The sequence below is a fragment of the Cherax quadricarinatus genome, chromosome 75 (genome assembly GCF_038502225.1).
Source record: "Cherax quadricarinatus isolate ZL_2023a chromosome 75, ASM3850222v1, whole genome shotgun sequence".
Taxonomy (NCBI): Eukaryota; Metazoa; Arthropoda; class Malacostraca; order Decapoda; family Parastacidae; genus Cherax; species Cherax quadricarinatus.
In genome coordinates this window covers 1307829-1320826 of record NC_091366.1, presented here as the reverse complement: position 1 = coordinate 1320826, position 12998 = coordinate 1307829, and the positions used below count along the sequence as shown (strand labels likewise).

At 38.7% G+C, this 12998-nt stretch overlaps 1 protein-coding gene across 1 annotated transcript in view; it reads right to left on the bottom strand.

Moving 5' to 3' along the window:
* Polr1A (RNA polymerase I subunit RpI1) overlaps nt 1–12998 on the bottom strand; it is a 53153-nt gene extending 40155 nt beyond the window's left edge. The window contains exons 1-6 of the mRNA XM_070100873.1: nt 12955–12998; nt 9807–9980; nt 9066–9245; nt 3979–4100; nt 831–948; nt 217–461 (exon numbers count right to left, since the gene is read on the bottom strand). Coding sequence (XP_069956974.1) covers nt 217–461; nt 831–948; nt 3979–4100; nt 9066–9245; nt 9807–9972 — 831 coding nt within the window. The 5' untranslated portion in view covers nt 9973–9980; nt 12955–12998. The remainder of the gene's footprint in view (nt 1–216; nt 462–830; nt 949–3978; nt 4101–9065; nt 9246–9806; nt 9981–12954) is intronic.

Below are 12998 nucleotides of genomic sequence, written 5' to 3'. Positions count from 1 at the left end.
AGTGATGTAGACAGTTCTACTTCTACCATCCAACACACAGTGATGTAGACAGTTCTACTACTACTATCCAACACACAGTGATGTAGACAGTTCTACTACTACTATCCAACACACAGTGATGTCGACAGTTCTACTTCTACCATCCAACACTCTCCACATTACTGTACTACCTAAATCCTTAACTGTTATCATTACAGAGCATTTTAACATCCTTACCTGTTCGGTTGTGATGTACGACTGATTGTCAACATCAACTGTCACAAGAGCGTCATTCTTTTTATGATTCTTGAACCGCTGTGATTTCACCATGAAACGTGAATACTGAAAGGTGAGCTTTACTTTAGATCGTTTGCAATATTTACAGAGCTTTCTAGTTTTGCAATCTTCCACGAATTTTTTGATGATTTGCTGCTGGATGGCTTTGATGATGGATGTGGACACCTCACGATGACATGTTCCTTCTGAAAATTGATAACTAACATTGAAGAAGAAAAAGGCATAATACCGTGACTGGAATAATACACAAATAACCCGCACATAGGAGAAACTTCTCTCTCCTGCGTGGGTTAATACACCTTAATCTGAATTCATAGAATACAGCCTCTCCTGACTTAACAACGGAGTTCCGTTCCCAAGACCACGTCGGTAAAAGAATCTGTCGCTAAGTGAGGAGCATACTATAATGGTAGTGGGTTTGTGTCACCCATCTTTGATATTAGCTTGTGATGGTAGTGAAATGTAGTCAGTAAAGAATCACATTATACTACATTTGTGTCTATTTGTCCACTGCGTCAATATTTTATACCATTTATCTCCAACGTTATGCTCACCTTCAATCACTTTCTCGTAGTATGTCTTCAGAGTCGCTCCAATAGCTTGCATCTTATTTGATTTATTAAAGTTCTTTTCACTTCCTTGGATAATTCTGTCACCCACTCCAGTTAATACCTAAGAATGTAAATAAATATGGCTAATAATTTTATTCTGTTTTACACAAATCATTTTCAATAAAATACACAAATGTAATTTATTTTATAAGAGTAGTTTCAATAAAAAAATATTTTAGCAATAAAGATAGGATTGAAATAAGTCAACATATGCATCACTAGTCAGTCTTAGCAGTCTTTGCAGTTTACACACACAGGAGGGCCCTGATTTTGTGGCTGTTAGGTTCCCGATCCCCGGTGATGAGCAAAAATCGCTGGCAGGCACAATGTGTCTAAATCACCTTATGACGTGTTTACACTATCATATATTAAGTGTTCAATATAGCTAAGCATAAAAAACAATACAAAAGTAAAATAAATACAGTACAAACAATACTTACCTTAAAATATGGCACCAGTTACCCTTCTCTTATGCACTATTGTACGAAAACATTAGAAATGCGGAAAAAGCACCGAACATAATGAACAATAGCTCAATTGAAAAACCACCGAAAATGGGCAACACTGAAAAGAAGATGACAAAAACGATGGGGGCCTTCCTGTATTGTAATTATAATGATCCACCATCAGAGTGCAGACACTATGTTCCCACCTTCAAGTGCTAATGGAGACTTATTTAAATGCTACTAGGCACTTATTTAATTTTGTTAAAATAAAATAAGCACCCAACTATATGTACTCACCTATATGTGGCTGCAGGTCGAGTTCAGCTCCAGGCCCCGCCTCTCAACTTGCTGCTTATCAGACTCACTTCCTCCCATCCTCATGTTCCTTATTGTATCTGCTCTTAAGGTTACGTATGAAGCCTGCCTCTACCACTTCTTCATAAAAATCATTCCCTTTTCCAACCACCATGAGACTGAAGAAATACTTCCTGACATCTGCTGTGTCCCCAAGTTCCTGTTTCTTGCCTCTCAGACAGCCTGTCCCTGTCTATCCTATCAATTCCCCCTCAGTATTTTGTATGTTGTTAATAATAATAATATCTTTATTTACTACAAGTACATGTACAAGGTATACAGACCATAGATGACATCAGTGACATACTACTATACAGAAAGCCGCTTGTTATGCAGAGCATTTCGGGCAAATTAGGTCAGTTTTGTCCTAGGATGCGACCCACACCTGTTCACTAACACCCAGGTACCCATTTTACAATAATGGGTGAACATGGACAGCATGTGTCTTATGGAAACACGTCCCTAATGTTTTCCAGCCGTATCAGAGAAGATTTGAACTCCAGACCTCAGTGTGTGAGCCGAGTGTGCTAGCGATCGAGCTACGGGACACTTCCCTGGTTCTTCTGTCCTTTAATGTCATTAGACTTTTCTCATAACTTGTGCAACTTAATTCAGAAACTAGCCTTGTTGCATACTTCTACACCTCCGATTTCTTAACATTCTCAGATGTGGTTCCTGTATTGGTGTTGCATACTCCAAGATGGTCCTAACGTATGTTGAATAAAGTTCCCGGAAAGGCTTTTTTGTTGAGATTCCTGAAGGTCACTCACCCTGATCTTCATGATCTTACATTTGCTGGGAGTCAAATTCAAGCAACCACTTATCTGACCAATCTTGCAGTTTGTCTAGATCCATTTGCAGTCTTTCCCTGACCTTGTCTGTTTTCAGTCTTCTCATCAGTTTTACATCAGCAAACAGGGATACATCTGACTCAATCCCATCTGGAATATCATTTGCATAAAGCAGAAATGGTACTAGCCCTAATACCAATCTTTGAGGGTTGAAGAGGAGGAGTTGCTGAGGTGGTTTGGGTATTGAGAGGGATAGGTTGATGAATTGGATGTATAAATCAAGGGTCATCCCAGTGGGGGTATGATGAAGGCCCATAGTGGCCTATTAATCTTGTGTTTTGCACTACTGTTCACAGGATAAGCATGGCATGCACAATAAGCAGCTGTTTAGGAAACACCAACCTCCAGGACCCAAATTTCCCACAATGATGAATTTAAACAAATGCGAGTTTCTTAAAACTTTTACTATTACCGGAATTTTAGTGTATGCTTCCAGTAGGGCTTCTATGCTCATTAATCCTTGGTCATATGGTATTAGGGCTATAATTAATTCTCCTTACAACATTATGAGTTAGCAGACTGAAGACCTGAGGACAGGAAGGCTAGGCAGTGTTGGCACTCTGATGGAGGGGTGGGGATGTTGCAGGAGGAGGATAATCCTATTGTGACGTCAGCACATTTCTAGAAAGATGGCGACTGAGTCACTGATGGTGAATGTGTTTCCTTCTTTAACCCTTAAACTGTCCAAACAGATCTATGTTCACATCCGTAGTGCTCCAAAAGTAGATTACGTTTTTTTACATATTTTCAAATATAACAAAAAAAAAAAACGTAGATCAAAGTTTTTTTTACACGTTCTCAAATGTAAAAAAAACAAAAAGAAGATCTACGTTTTTTTACATACTTTCAAATGTTGAAAAAACGTAGATCTACGTTTGGACAGTTTAAGGGTTAAGTCAACCTATCATGGCAGGAAATGGCCAATTCAATTAATTTTTTTTTTTTTATAATTCCTGCTAGAAGGTCACAAAATGAACATTTATACGGAGCACTGTACTGCACCTGAATTATATACCATAGCCAAGACATACGAACACCAAATTTGAAGCTGTTACCTTATTTATTCTTGAGATATCCAAAAAATAAAATTTTTTGTCATGATATTGTACCAATGCTACTAAGTAAAAATTTATTGTTGCAAAAAAAATGGTCATTGGGGCAATAAACTACCTTAAACCATTATTTCAAGTTTACAAACAATCTAAGGAAACAGTCTTAATCTATTACTTGAAAAAGCAGCAGTAGATAAAGGTAAAAATGAAAACATTTAAGATATTCGGAAAGTAAAGCTCCAAGTATTTCATATTTTGAGACGAACTGTGCTTAAAATAAAACAAATTAGATAAAACACCTCTCAAGTGTAAAAGTCATTATAATAAAGGCTCAAGCCATTTTTATGCCTTTTCATTCACTACAATAAAACTGTAGAAACAAACTGACCTCGTCCGACTCTCTCTCATCTGACATGATTTGTGCGACCATATCTTGCACCTCGAGAGCCTGCTGACCATAACCCTCATTCAGAAGTCTGATTTGATATGAAAGCTGCATCACCTGGTATTCTAAAGGAGAGGTAAGGTTTTATTTAAAACACTTTAAACACTTAAACGTTGTTTTGTTTCAACTCTAATATTTTATTTATATTACAAATGATATCAATTATTATTTGTCATGTAGAATGGAAAGGCACAATACTGTGACTGGAACAATACTGTAGTATTTCACAGCTTATAAGGCGTGGCTTATAAGACTTGCTTTAGTTTCAATGGCTCGGCATCGAACGTAACTGGGGGAGCTACAGCCCACCCCACACCCCAAAGTTATACAAAGCGCCTGTCACTGAGCTTCAGTTTATAGGATACAGGGTAGTTTTTGGAGACATTTTGTGGAAAAAACATGTGTCTAATAAGCCACGAAATATGATAAATAACCTGCACGTAAGAGAATGAAACTCGTGATGATGTGTAACTAGTTGATGCATGCAGGAGAGACATAACCGATAAATGTGTTAGACATAAAAAATCACATGGACATTATAAATTGGAACAGTGCCAAAAGGATCAAAAAGGAAGAACTCTTGAAATGGTAATAATGATAGTAGAATTACTAACAATATTACTGACAATAATACAGTGGACCCCCGCATACCGTTGGCATCACGTAACGTTAAATCCGCATACTGATACATTTTATCTCTAAGATTTTGCCTCTCATACCGCTAAAAAACCCGCTCAACGCTATTCATCCGAGACGCGTCTAATGTGCGGCCCGAGCCAGCCTCACATGTTCCGCCGGTGGCATTGTTTACCAGCCAGCCTCCCCGGTAACAGTGTTTTTGGTGATTTTATCTGCAAAATAAGTGACCATGGGCCCCAAGAAAGCTTCTAGTGCCAACCCTACAGGAATAAGGGTGAGAATTACTATAGAGATGAAGAAAGAGATCATTGCTAAGTATGAAAGTGGAGTGCATGTCTCCGAGCTAGCCAGGTTGTATAGTAAACCCCAATCAACCATCGCTACTATTGTGTCCAAGAAAACGGCAATCAAGGAAGCTGTTCTTGCCAAAGGTTCAACTGTGTTTTCGAAACAGAGATCGCAAGTGATAGAAGATGTTGAGAGACTCTTATTGGTGTGGATAAATGAAAAACAGCTAGCAGGAGATAGCATCTCTCAAGTGATCATAAGCGAAAAGGCTAGGAAGTTGCATGAGGATTTAATTAAAAAAATGCCTGCAACTAGTGATGATGCGAGTGAATTTAAGGCCAGCAAAGGTTGGTTTGAGAGATTTAAGAAGCGTAGTGGCATACATAGTGTGATAAGGCATGGTGAGGCTGCCAGTTCGGACCACAAAGCAGCTGAAAAATATGTGCATGAATTCAAGGAGTACATAGACAGTGAAGGACTGAAACCTGAACAAGTGTTTAATTGTGATGAAACAGGCCTGTTTTGGAAGAAAATGCCAAGCAGGACCTACATTACTGAGGAGGAAAAGGCACTCCCAGGACATAAGCCTATGAAAGACAGGCTTACTCTGTTAATGTGTTCCAATGCTAGTGGTGATTGCTAAGTGAAGCCTTTATTAGTGTATCACTCTGAAACTCCAAGAGCGTTCAGGCAAAAGAATATCCTCAAGGCTAATTTGTGTGTGCTGTGGAGGGCAAACAGTAAGACATGGGTCACTAGGGACTTTTTCTATGACTGGTTACACCAAGCATTTGCCCCCAATGTGAAAAATTACCTAACTGAAAAGAAATTAGACCTTAAGTGCCTCCTGGTTTTAGACAATGCCCCTGGTCATCCTACAGACGTGGCAGAGCGACTTTGTGGGGACATGAGCTTCATTAAGGTGAAGTTTTTGCCTCCTAATACTACTCCTCTCCTGCAGCCCATGGACCAGCAGGTTATTGCAAACTTCAAAAAACTGTACACAAAAGCTCTGTTTGAAAGGTGCTTTGTAGTGACCTCAGAAACTCAATTGACTCTAAGAGAGTTTTGGAGAGCACTTTAATATCCTCAATTGTGTAAACCTTATAGGTAAGGCTTGGGAGGGAGTGACTAAGAGGACCTTGAACTCTGCTTGGAAGAAACTGTGGCCAGAATGTGTAGACCAAAGGGATTTTGAAGGGTTTGAGGCTAACCCTGGGAATCCTATGCCAGTTGAGGAATCCATTGTGGCATTGGGAAAGTCCTTGGGGTTGGAGGTTAGTGGGGATGATGTGGAAGAGTTGGTGGAGGAGGACAATGACGAACTAGCCACTGATGAGCTGCTAGATCATCATCAGCATGAGGCCAGACCTGAGGAAACTGCTTCGGAGGAGGAGAGAGAGAAATTGAAGAAGTTGCCTACTTCAAAGATTAAGGAAATGTGTGCAATGTGGCTTAAAGTGCAAACCTTTTTTGATGACAATCACCCTAACACAGCTATTGCAAGCCGTGCTGGTGACTATTACACTGACAATGTTGTGAAACACTTTAGGAAAGTCATAAAGGAACGGGAGGTACAGGCCTCTATGGACAGATATGTTGTGCGACAGAAGTCCAGTGACTCTGAAGCTGGTCCTAGTGGCATTAAAAGAAGGGAAGTAACCCCGGAAAAGGACTTGACACCTCAAGTCTTAATGGAAGGGGATTCCCCTTCTAAACACTAAGACTCTCTCCTCCTCCCATCCCATCAATCATCACCAGATCTTCAATAAAGGCAAGTGTCATGTAACTGTGCATGTCTTTTTCAGTTTGTGTGTATTAAAATAAATATTTCATGTGGTAAATTTTTTTTTTTTTCATACTTTGGGGTGTCTTGCATGGATTAATTTGATTTCCATTATTTCTTATGGGGAAAATTCATTCGCATAACGATAATTTCGCATAACAATGAGCTCTCAGGAACGGATTAATATCGTTATGCGGGGGTCCACTGTACTACCTACAACGGTTATACAGGTACAACATCGATTTTCCAGACAATGATGGTCCGAAACTGTACAAATTTATGAGCAGGAACTTGAAATTCACGTTGCAAACTAAACATCAGTTATCCAACCCCAAGACCAAGGAATACTGCGCTCTAAAGGCAGAAAAATCAGTAATCCGTAAAAGCTTTGGAACCAACGGTTCGGAAAATCAATGTTGTACCTGTACATGTACTATTATGTTTGCACCTTACTCTAAAACCTATATATACCCTCTGTCCCTGAATTGTTTGTAACGGCTCGACAAAGCTCCTGGAGAGCGAAACGTTGCCACAATAAAATGTCACATTAGTTGCAAGTGTAATTTTACCCGACTCTTGAAATGCAGATTATAAGAATCATCTATTATTGTCATATGTAACACCATAGTACATTATTATTATTATAATTATAAAACACCATAGTACAAAAGTAAATATTTGACATAGTATTAAGAATCACTTCTCCACAAACAAACCTGGAAACAGTCACCTTGTTTGACTCTTTTGGGGTTATCCTTGTGGGTAATTTACATATGTTACTAAGTATGATAATTAGTGTAACTCTATGAGTACTACCTGTATCTAAATAAACTTACTTATACACTTACAAAGGCACTGATCGCTACTTAAAAAACCTGACTGCTACTTAAAAAACCTGACTGCTACTTAAAAAACCTGACTTATGAGTACTACCTGTACCTAAATAAACTTACTTATACACTTACAAAGGTACTGACCGCTACTTAAAAACCTGACCGCTACTTAAAAAACCTGACCGCTACTTAAAAAACCTGACTGCTACTTAAAAAACCTGACCGCTACTTAAAAAACCTGACTGCTACTTAAAAAACCTGACTGCTACTTAAAAAACCTGACTGCTACTAAAAAAAACTGACCACTACTTAAAAAACCTGACCACTACTTAAAAAACCTGACTGCTACTTAAAAAACCTGACTGCTACTTAAAAAACCTGACTGCTACTTAAAAAACCTGACTGCTACTTAAAAAACCTGACTGCTACTTAAAAAACCTGACTGCTACTTAAAAAACCTGACTGCTACTTAAAAAACCTGACCGCTACTTAAAAAACCTGACCGCTACTTAAAAAACCTGACTGCTACTTAAAAAACCTGACTGCTACTTAAAAAACCTGACTGCTACTAAAAAAAACCTGACCACTACTTAAAAAACCTGACTGCTACTTAAAAAACCTGACTGCTACTTAAAAAACCTGACTGCTACTTAAAAAAACCTGACCACTACTTAAAAAACCTGACTGCTACTTAAAAAACCTGACCACTACTTAAAAAACCTGACCACTACTTAAAAAACCTGACCACTACTTAAAAAACCTGACTGCTACTTAAAAAACCTGACCTATACTTAAAAAAATCCTTACATTTCCACTACTACAACTTTTTTTTTTCACCACTAATACTCTGATTCCTATGTAAATCTCCTTTCACTTCTTTGTACTAGATTAATAAAGTGTCTGGTGGGTGAAATGTTTTTTAAATAGTTTCAGATTGTGCATATGTGTCTTATTCACCATCATTCTGTATCATAAATTGTGTGAGCATATTAGGCTGAAGTAAATGGAAGCAAGTGGTTTTTATGATTTGACATGCTGTTGGTGTGTGAACTTGATAATGTTTATAAAGGGATTCAGGAAACCAGAGATGGGAAGTATACAGTGGTACCCCGAGTTTCGAACCGCTCCCAACTCAACCAATTATATAACTGTATTATTGTAAATGCTTCTGTAAGAGTATTTTTGGGGGTCTGAAACGGATAAATCTAATTTACATTATTTCTTATGGGAACAAATTCATTGGGTATCAGCACCTGAACAACCTTCTGGAATGAAGAATGTTTGAAACTCAGGGTACCACTGTACAGTGCCTTCACTTTGAAGGAGAGGTGGGAATGTTGCAGTTTAGAGGGATATCTGTGATGTCAGCTCCCTTCTGGCAAGATAGTTATTGAATGAATGAGAGTGAGTGTTTTTTTCATTGTCGGGTCATCCGTCCTTGGCGAGAGGTGGGTGGAATGTTAAAAAATAATGATTATATATACCGTCTGATTGAAGCTTGTAGCAGGAAATACACATCACTGAGAGCAGCTTCTTGAGGTCCTCATAAAAAATTGGGTTATAGACAGGCAGTGGCAGTTCTATGTGGCCACAGTGTCCCAGACATCGAAAACCATCTTGGCCACAGGTTTCACACACATCTTGCACATGCTTTATTAGTGGTCCTTTGAAATTGAACATAATTCATTAGAAGAAACACTTTTTTATTATCAGTAGTTACTACTGTCCTAACATAATATTCATAAGTCTTCATACATGGAAAACAAAAATACAGTAGGACCAACGTATCTGCAGGGATACGTTCCAAGATCTACGGTGGATACTTGAAACTGTGGATAGTAAAGAACCCTATATATAAGTAATTTCTCATTTACATACATTATTTTTATTATTTTTTTATTAACACATCGGCCCATTCCCACCTGGGCAGGGTGGCCCAAAAAAGAAAAACTTTCATCATTCACTCCATACCTATAATACATACCTATAATAAAGTTTAACTGATAAATTAAGTACAATAAGTCAAAAGTTGGCACTTTTTCATTGATGGGAAGCATTTCAAGATTCTCTGAGGCTTTGAAGAACTGCCAGCATCATTATTTTTACACCTTGGTGTCATTATTAAGCAAAATTAAGGTTTATTTTTGGGCCAGAGTAAACTGTGGAAACCAGACCCATGGATACAGCAGTCCTACTGTACAAAATGGAGATTACACGACAATTACCCATCCGCAGATCGTATATTCCATCACGAAGTTGGTGACCCAGCTCGTTGAAGGACTGGTCGTTGGTTATTTTTACCACAGAGATTTCTTTGATTTCTTCTTCTGTGTAGACACGGAATGTAATGTTGTTCACACTGGTGTGCATAACCTGCCCGTAACTCCCCATGATGATACCTAAGAGCAAGAATATTATGACGAGTATGTAATAATGAGATAGAAGATTCTTATCACGTTTATAAAGAACTTACTGTAATAGATATTGAGAGATTGGATATTAGATAGGAGGGAGGAAATATGGAGGAAAGTTGGTAGGTAAGACACATAGGCAACAGTTAGGCAACTTTATTCCGAAACGTTTTGCCTACACAGTAGGCTTCTTCAGTCGAGTACAGAAAGTAGGCAGGAACAGTTGAGATGTGAAGACGATGTAATCTGTCTATTAGTAATCAGTACATTAGTCCATTCACATCTCTACTGTTCCTGCCTACTTTCTGTACTCAACTGAGAAGCCTACTGTGTAGGCGAAACGTTTTGGAATAAAGTTGCCTAACTGTCGCCTATGTGTCTTACCTACCAACCAGTCGGTATTGTATACCATTTTGACGTTGATGGAGGAAAGTAAATGCATTCAGATATTCATAAGTGGACTTGTGGCAGATGGTTATGTGAAAAATGAGGTGAACCATGGAACTGAAGAAGGGAAAAAGTGGGTGGTGCATTGAGGTACATGTATCTGTGGACATAAAGAACATTATCCATGGAGGCAAAAAGGGGAATGCATGAGAGTATAGTGGTACAATACAGTGGCATCGTAAGACGGGAGTGGGCCGCCTTAGGCGACACCAACCCTAGCAACGCCACTGGTGCAATACTCTTATATGGGTGTGAATGTTGCAACAAGGAGAAGGCTGAAGGCAGTGGAAATGTCATGCCTGAGTGCAATGCTTGGTGTGAATATTATGCAGAGAATTCATAGGTTTGAGATTAGGAGGAGGTGCGGGGTTTCTAAAAGCATTATCCAGAGGGCAAAGGAGGGGTTCTTGAGGGTACCTAGAGAGAGTTATGGGGTTCAATGCCCCAGCAGCCCGGTCTGTCACCAGGCCTCATGGTGGATCAGGACCTGATGAACCAGGCTGTTACCACTGGCTGCACGCAATCCAATGTACGAACCATTTTTACAGGCTGGAGAAAAACAGGATGACTCGAAGTATACGTCTGTGGCGGAGGGAAGGCGGGGTACAGGTCATCCTAGGAAAGGTTGAAGGGATGGAGTAAAGGAGGTTTTGTGTGTGATGAGCTTGGACATCCAACAGGTTTGTGTGAGGTGTTAGATAAGAGTTAGTGAAGGCAAGTGGTTAGTAGTACTAGTAATACTAGTAGTACTAGTAATACTAGTAGTAATAGTAATACTAGTAGTACTAGTAATACTAGTAGTACTAGTAATACTAGTAGTAATAGTAATACTAGTACTAGTAATACTAGTACTAGTAATACTAGTAATACTAGTAGTACTAGTAATACTAGTAGTACTAGTAATACTAGTAGTAATAGTAATACTAGTACTAGTAATGTAATACTAGTAGTACTAGTAATACTAGTAGTACTAGTAATACTAGTAGTACTAGTAGTACTAGCAATACTAGTAGTACTAGTAATATTTATTTATTTATTTATTTAGTAATTTAGCATATATACAGAGGTACAAAAAAATACAGATAAGAGCAGCATGCCAAAGCCACTTATATGCATAGCATTACGGGCTGGCTTAAAATTAACTTAAGATTAACTAAGCAATGATGAAATCAGTGATAAAACATTATTGTAAACAGATAACTATAAAGCACAAGTGAGTATTACAAAGACAGGTCATATGGTTGCATGCATTGCTGTTCATTCAGTAGAATGGAGTATTCTGTTAGGTAGTGTATTTAAAAAAATAACAAAGTTAGATTGGGTTTTAGGGTTTAACATTTATGATATAATTGTGAGTAACATATAGGATATACAATTTATATGGTTCAGTTATTCAGTATTTATTTGGTTTTGAGTGAGTAAGTGATCTTTGAGAAGAGACTTGAATTTATAAACAGGTAGTGTTTCTTTCATATTTACAGGTAATGAATTCCAGATTTTAAGGTCTTTTATGTGCATTGAGTTTTTGCATAGTGTGAGATGGACACGAGGAACATCAAAGAGTGATCTGTGCCTTGTGTTATGATCATGTGTTCTGTTGAGGTTGGCAAGGAGATGTTTGAGGCGAGGGTTAATATCAGAGTTAAGTGTTCTATGTATGTAATAAGTGCAATAATAAGTATGGATGTTTTGTATGGTGAGTAGGTTGAGTGTTTTGAATATTGGTGGAGTGTGCTGCCTGTAGTGAGAATTTGTTATCATTCTGACTGCAGCCTTTTGTTGGGTAATTAGTGGTCTGAGATGGTTAATTGTTGTTGAGCCCCATGCACAAATTCCAAATACTAGTAGTACTACTAGTAGTACTAGTAATACTAGTAGTACTAGTAATAATAGTAGTACTAGTAATACTAGTAGTACTAGTAATAATAGTAGTACTAGTAATACTATAGTAATAGTAACACTAGAATACTAGTAGCAATACTAGTATGAGAGAAGCGCTAAACCCGCAGGGGACACAAGGCACCAATAATGGGATTACAATTAAAATCATGGGGGAGCGCTAAACCCGTAGGATTATATAGCGCCTCTGGGGAGGGGGGGGATGGAAGGTATTCAGACTCAATTCAAGGAACCGGAGCACAGATCCATTTCCTCGGATCAAGAGCCCCTCACCAGCATCACGGAAATTTTCACTTAAATCTCATAGTAAATGGAAATAAGCTAGAGTGGCTTTACTGGCTTATCCAGAGTTAAAAAAAAAAAAAAGCCTTCTACCACATGCAGGAATAAACACAGACCAACTCCACACCCCTGGATCAAGAGCCCTTCACCAGCACCACAGAGACATCTGACTCGCCATTACGGGGAATCATTATTATTACTCTAGGGAAGCGCATGACCCGTAGGGGGGGCTACACAGCGGCTGGGGAGACCGTCGGGGAGGCGGGTCTGATCCGAGGAAAGAGAAAGCAACCTTAATTCCCTGGAACAAGAGCTAAATAAGACACCACCTGACCTGTGTCCACCAGGATGGACTTGTTAAGGGTCACTAAAACTGAC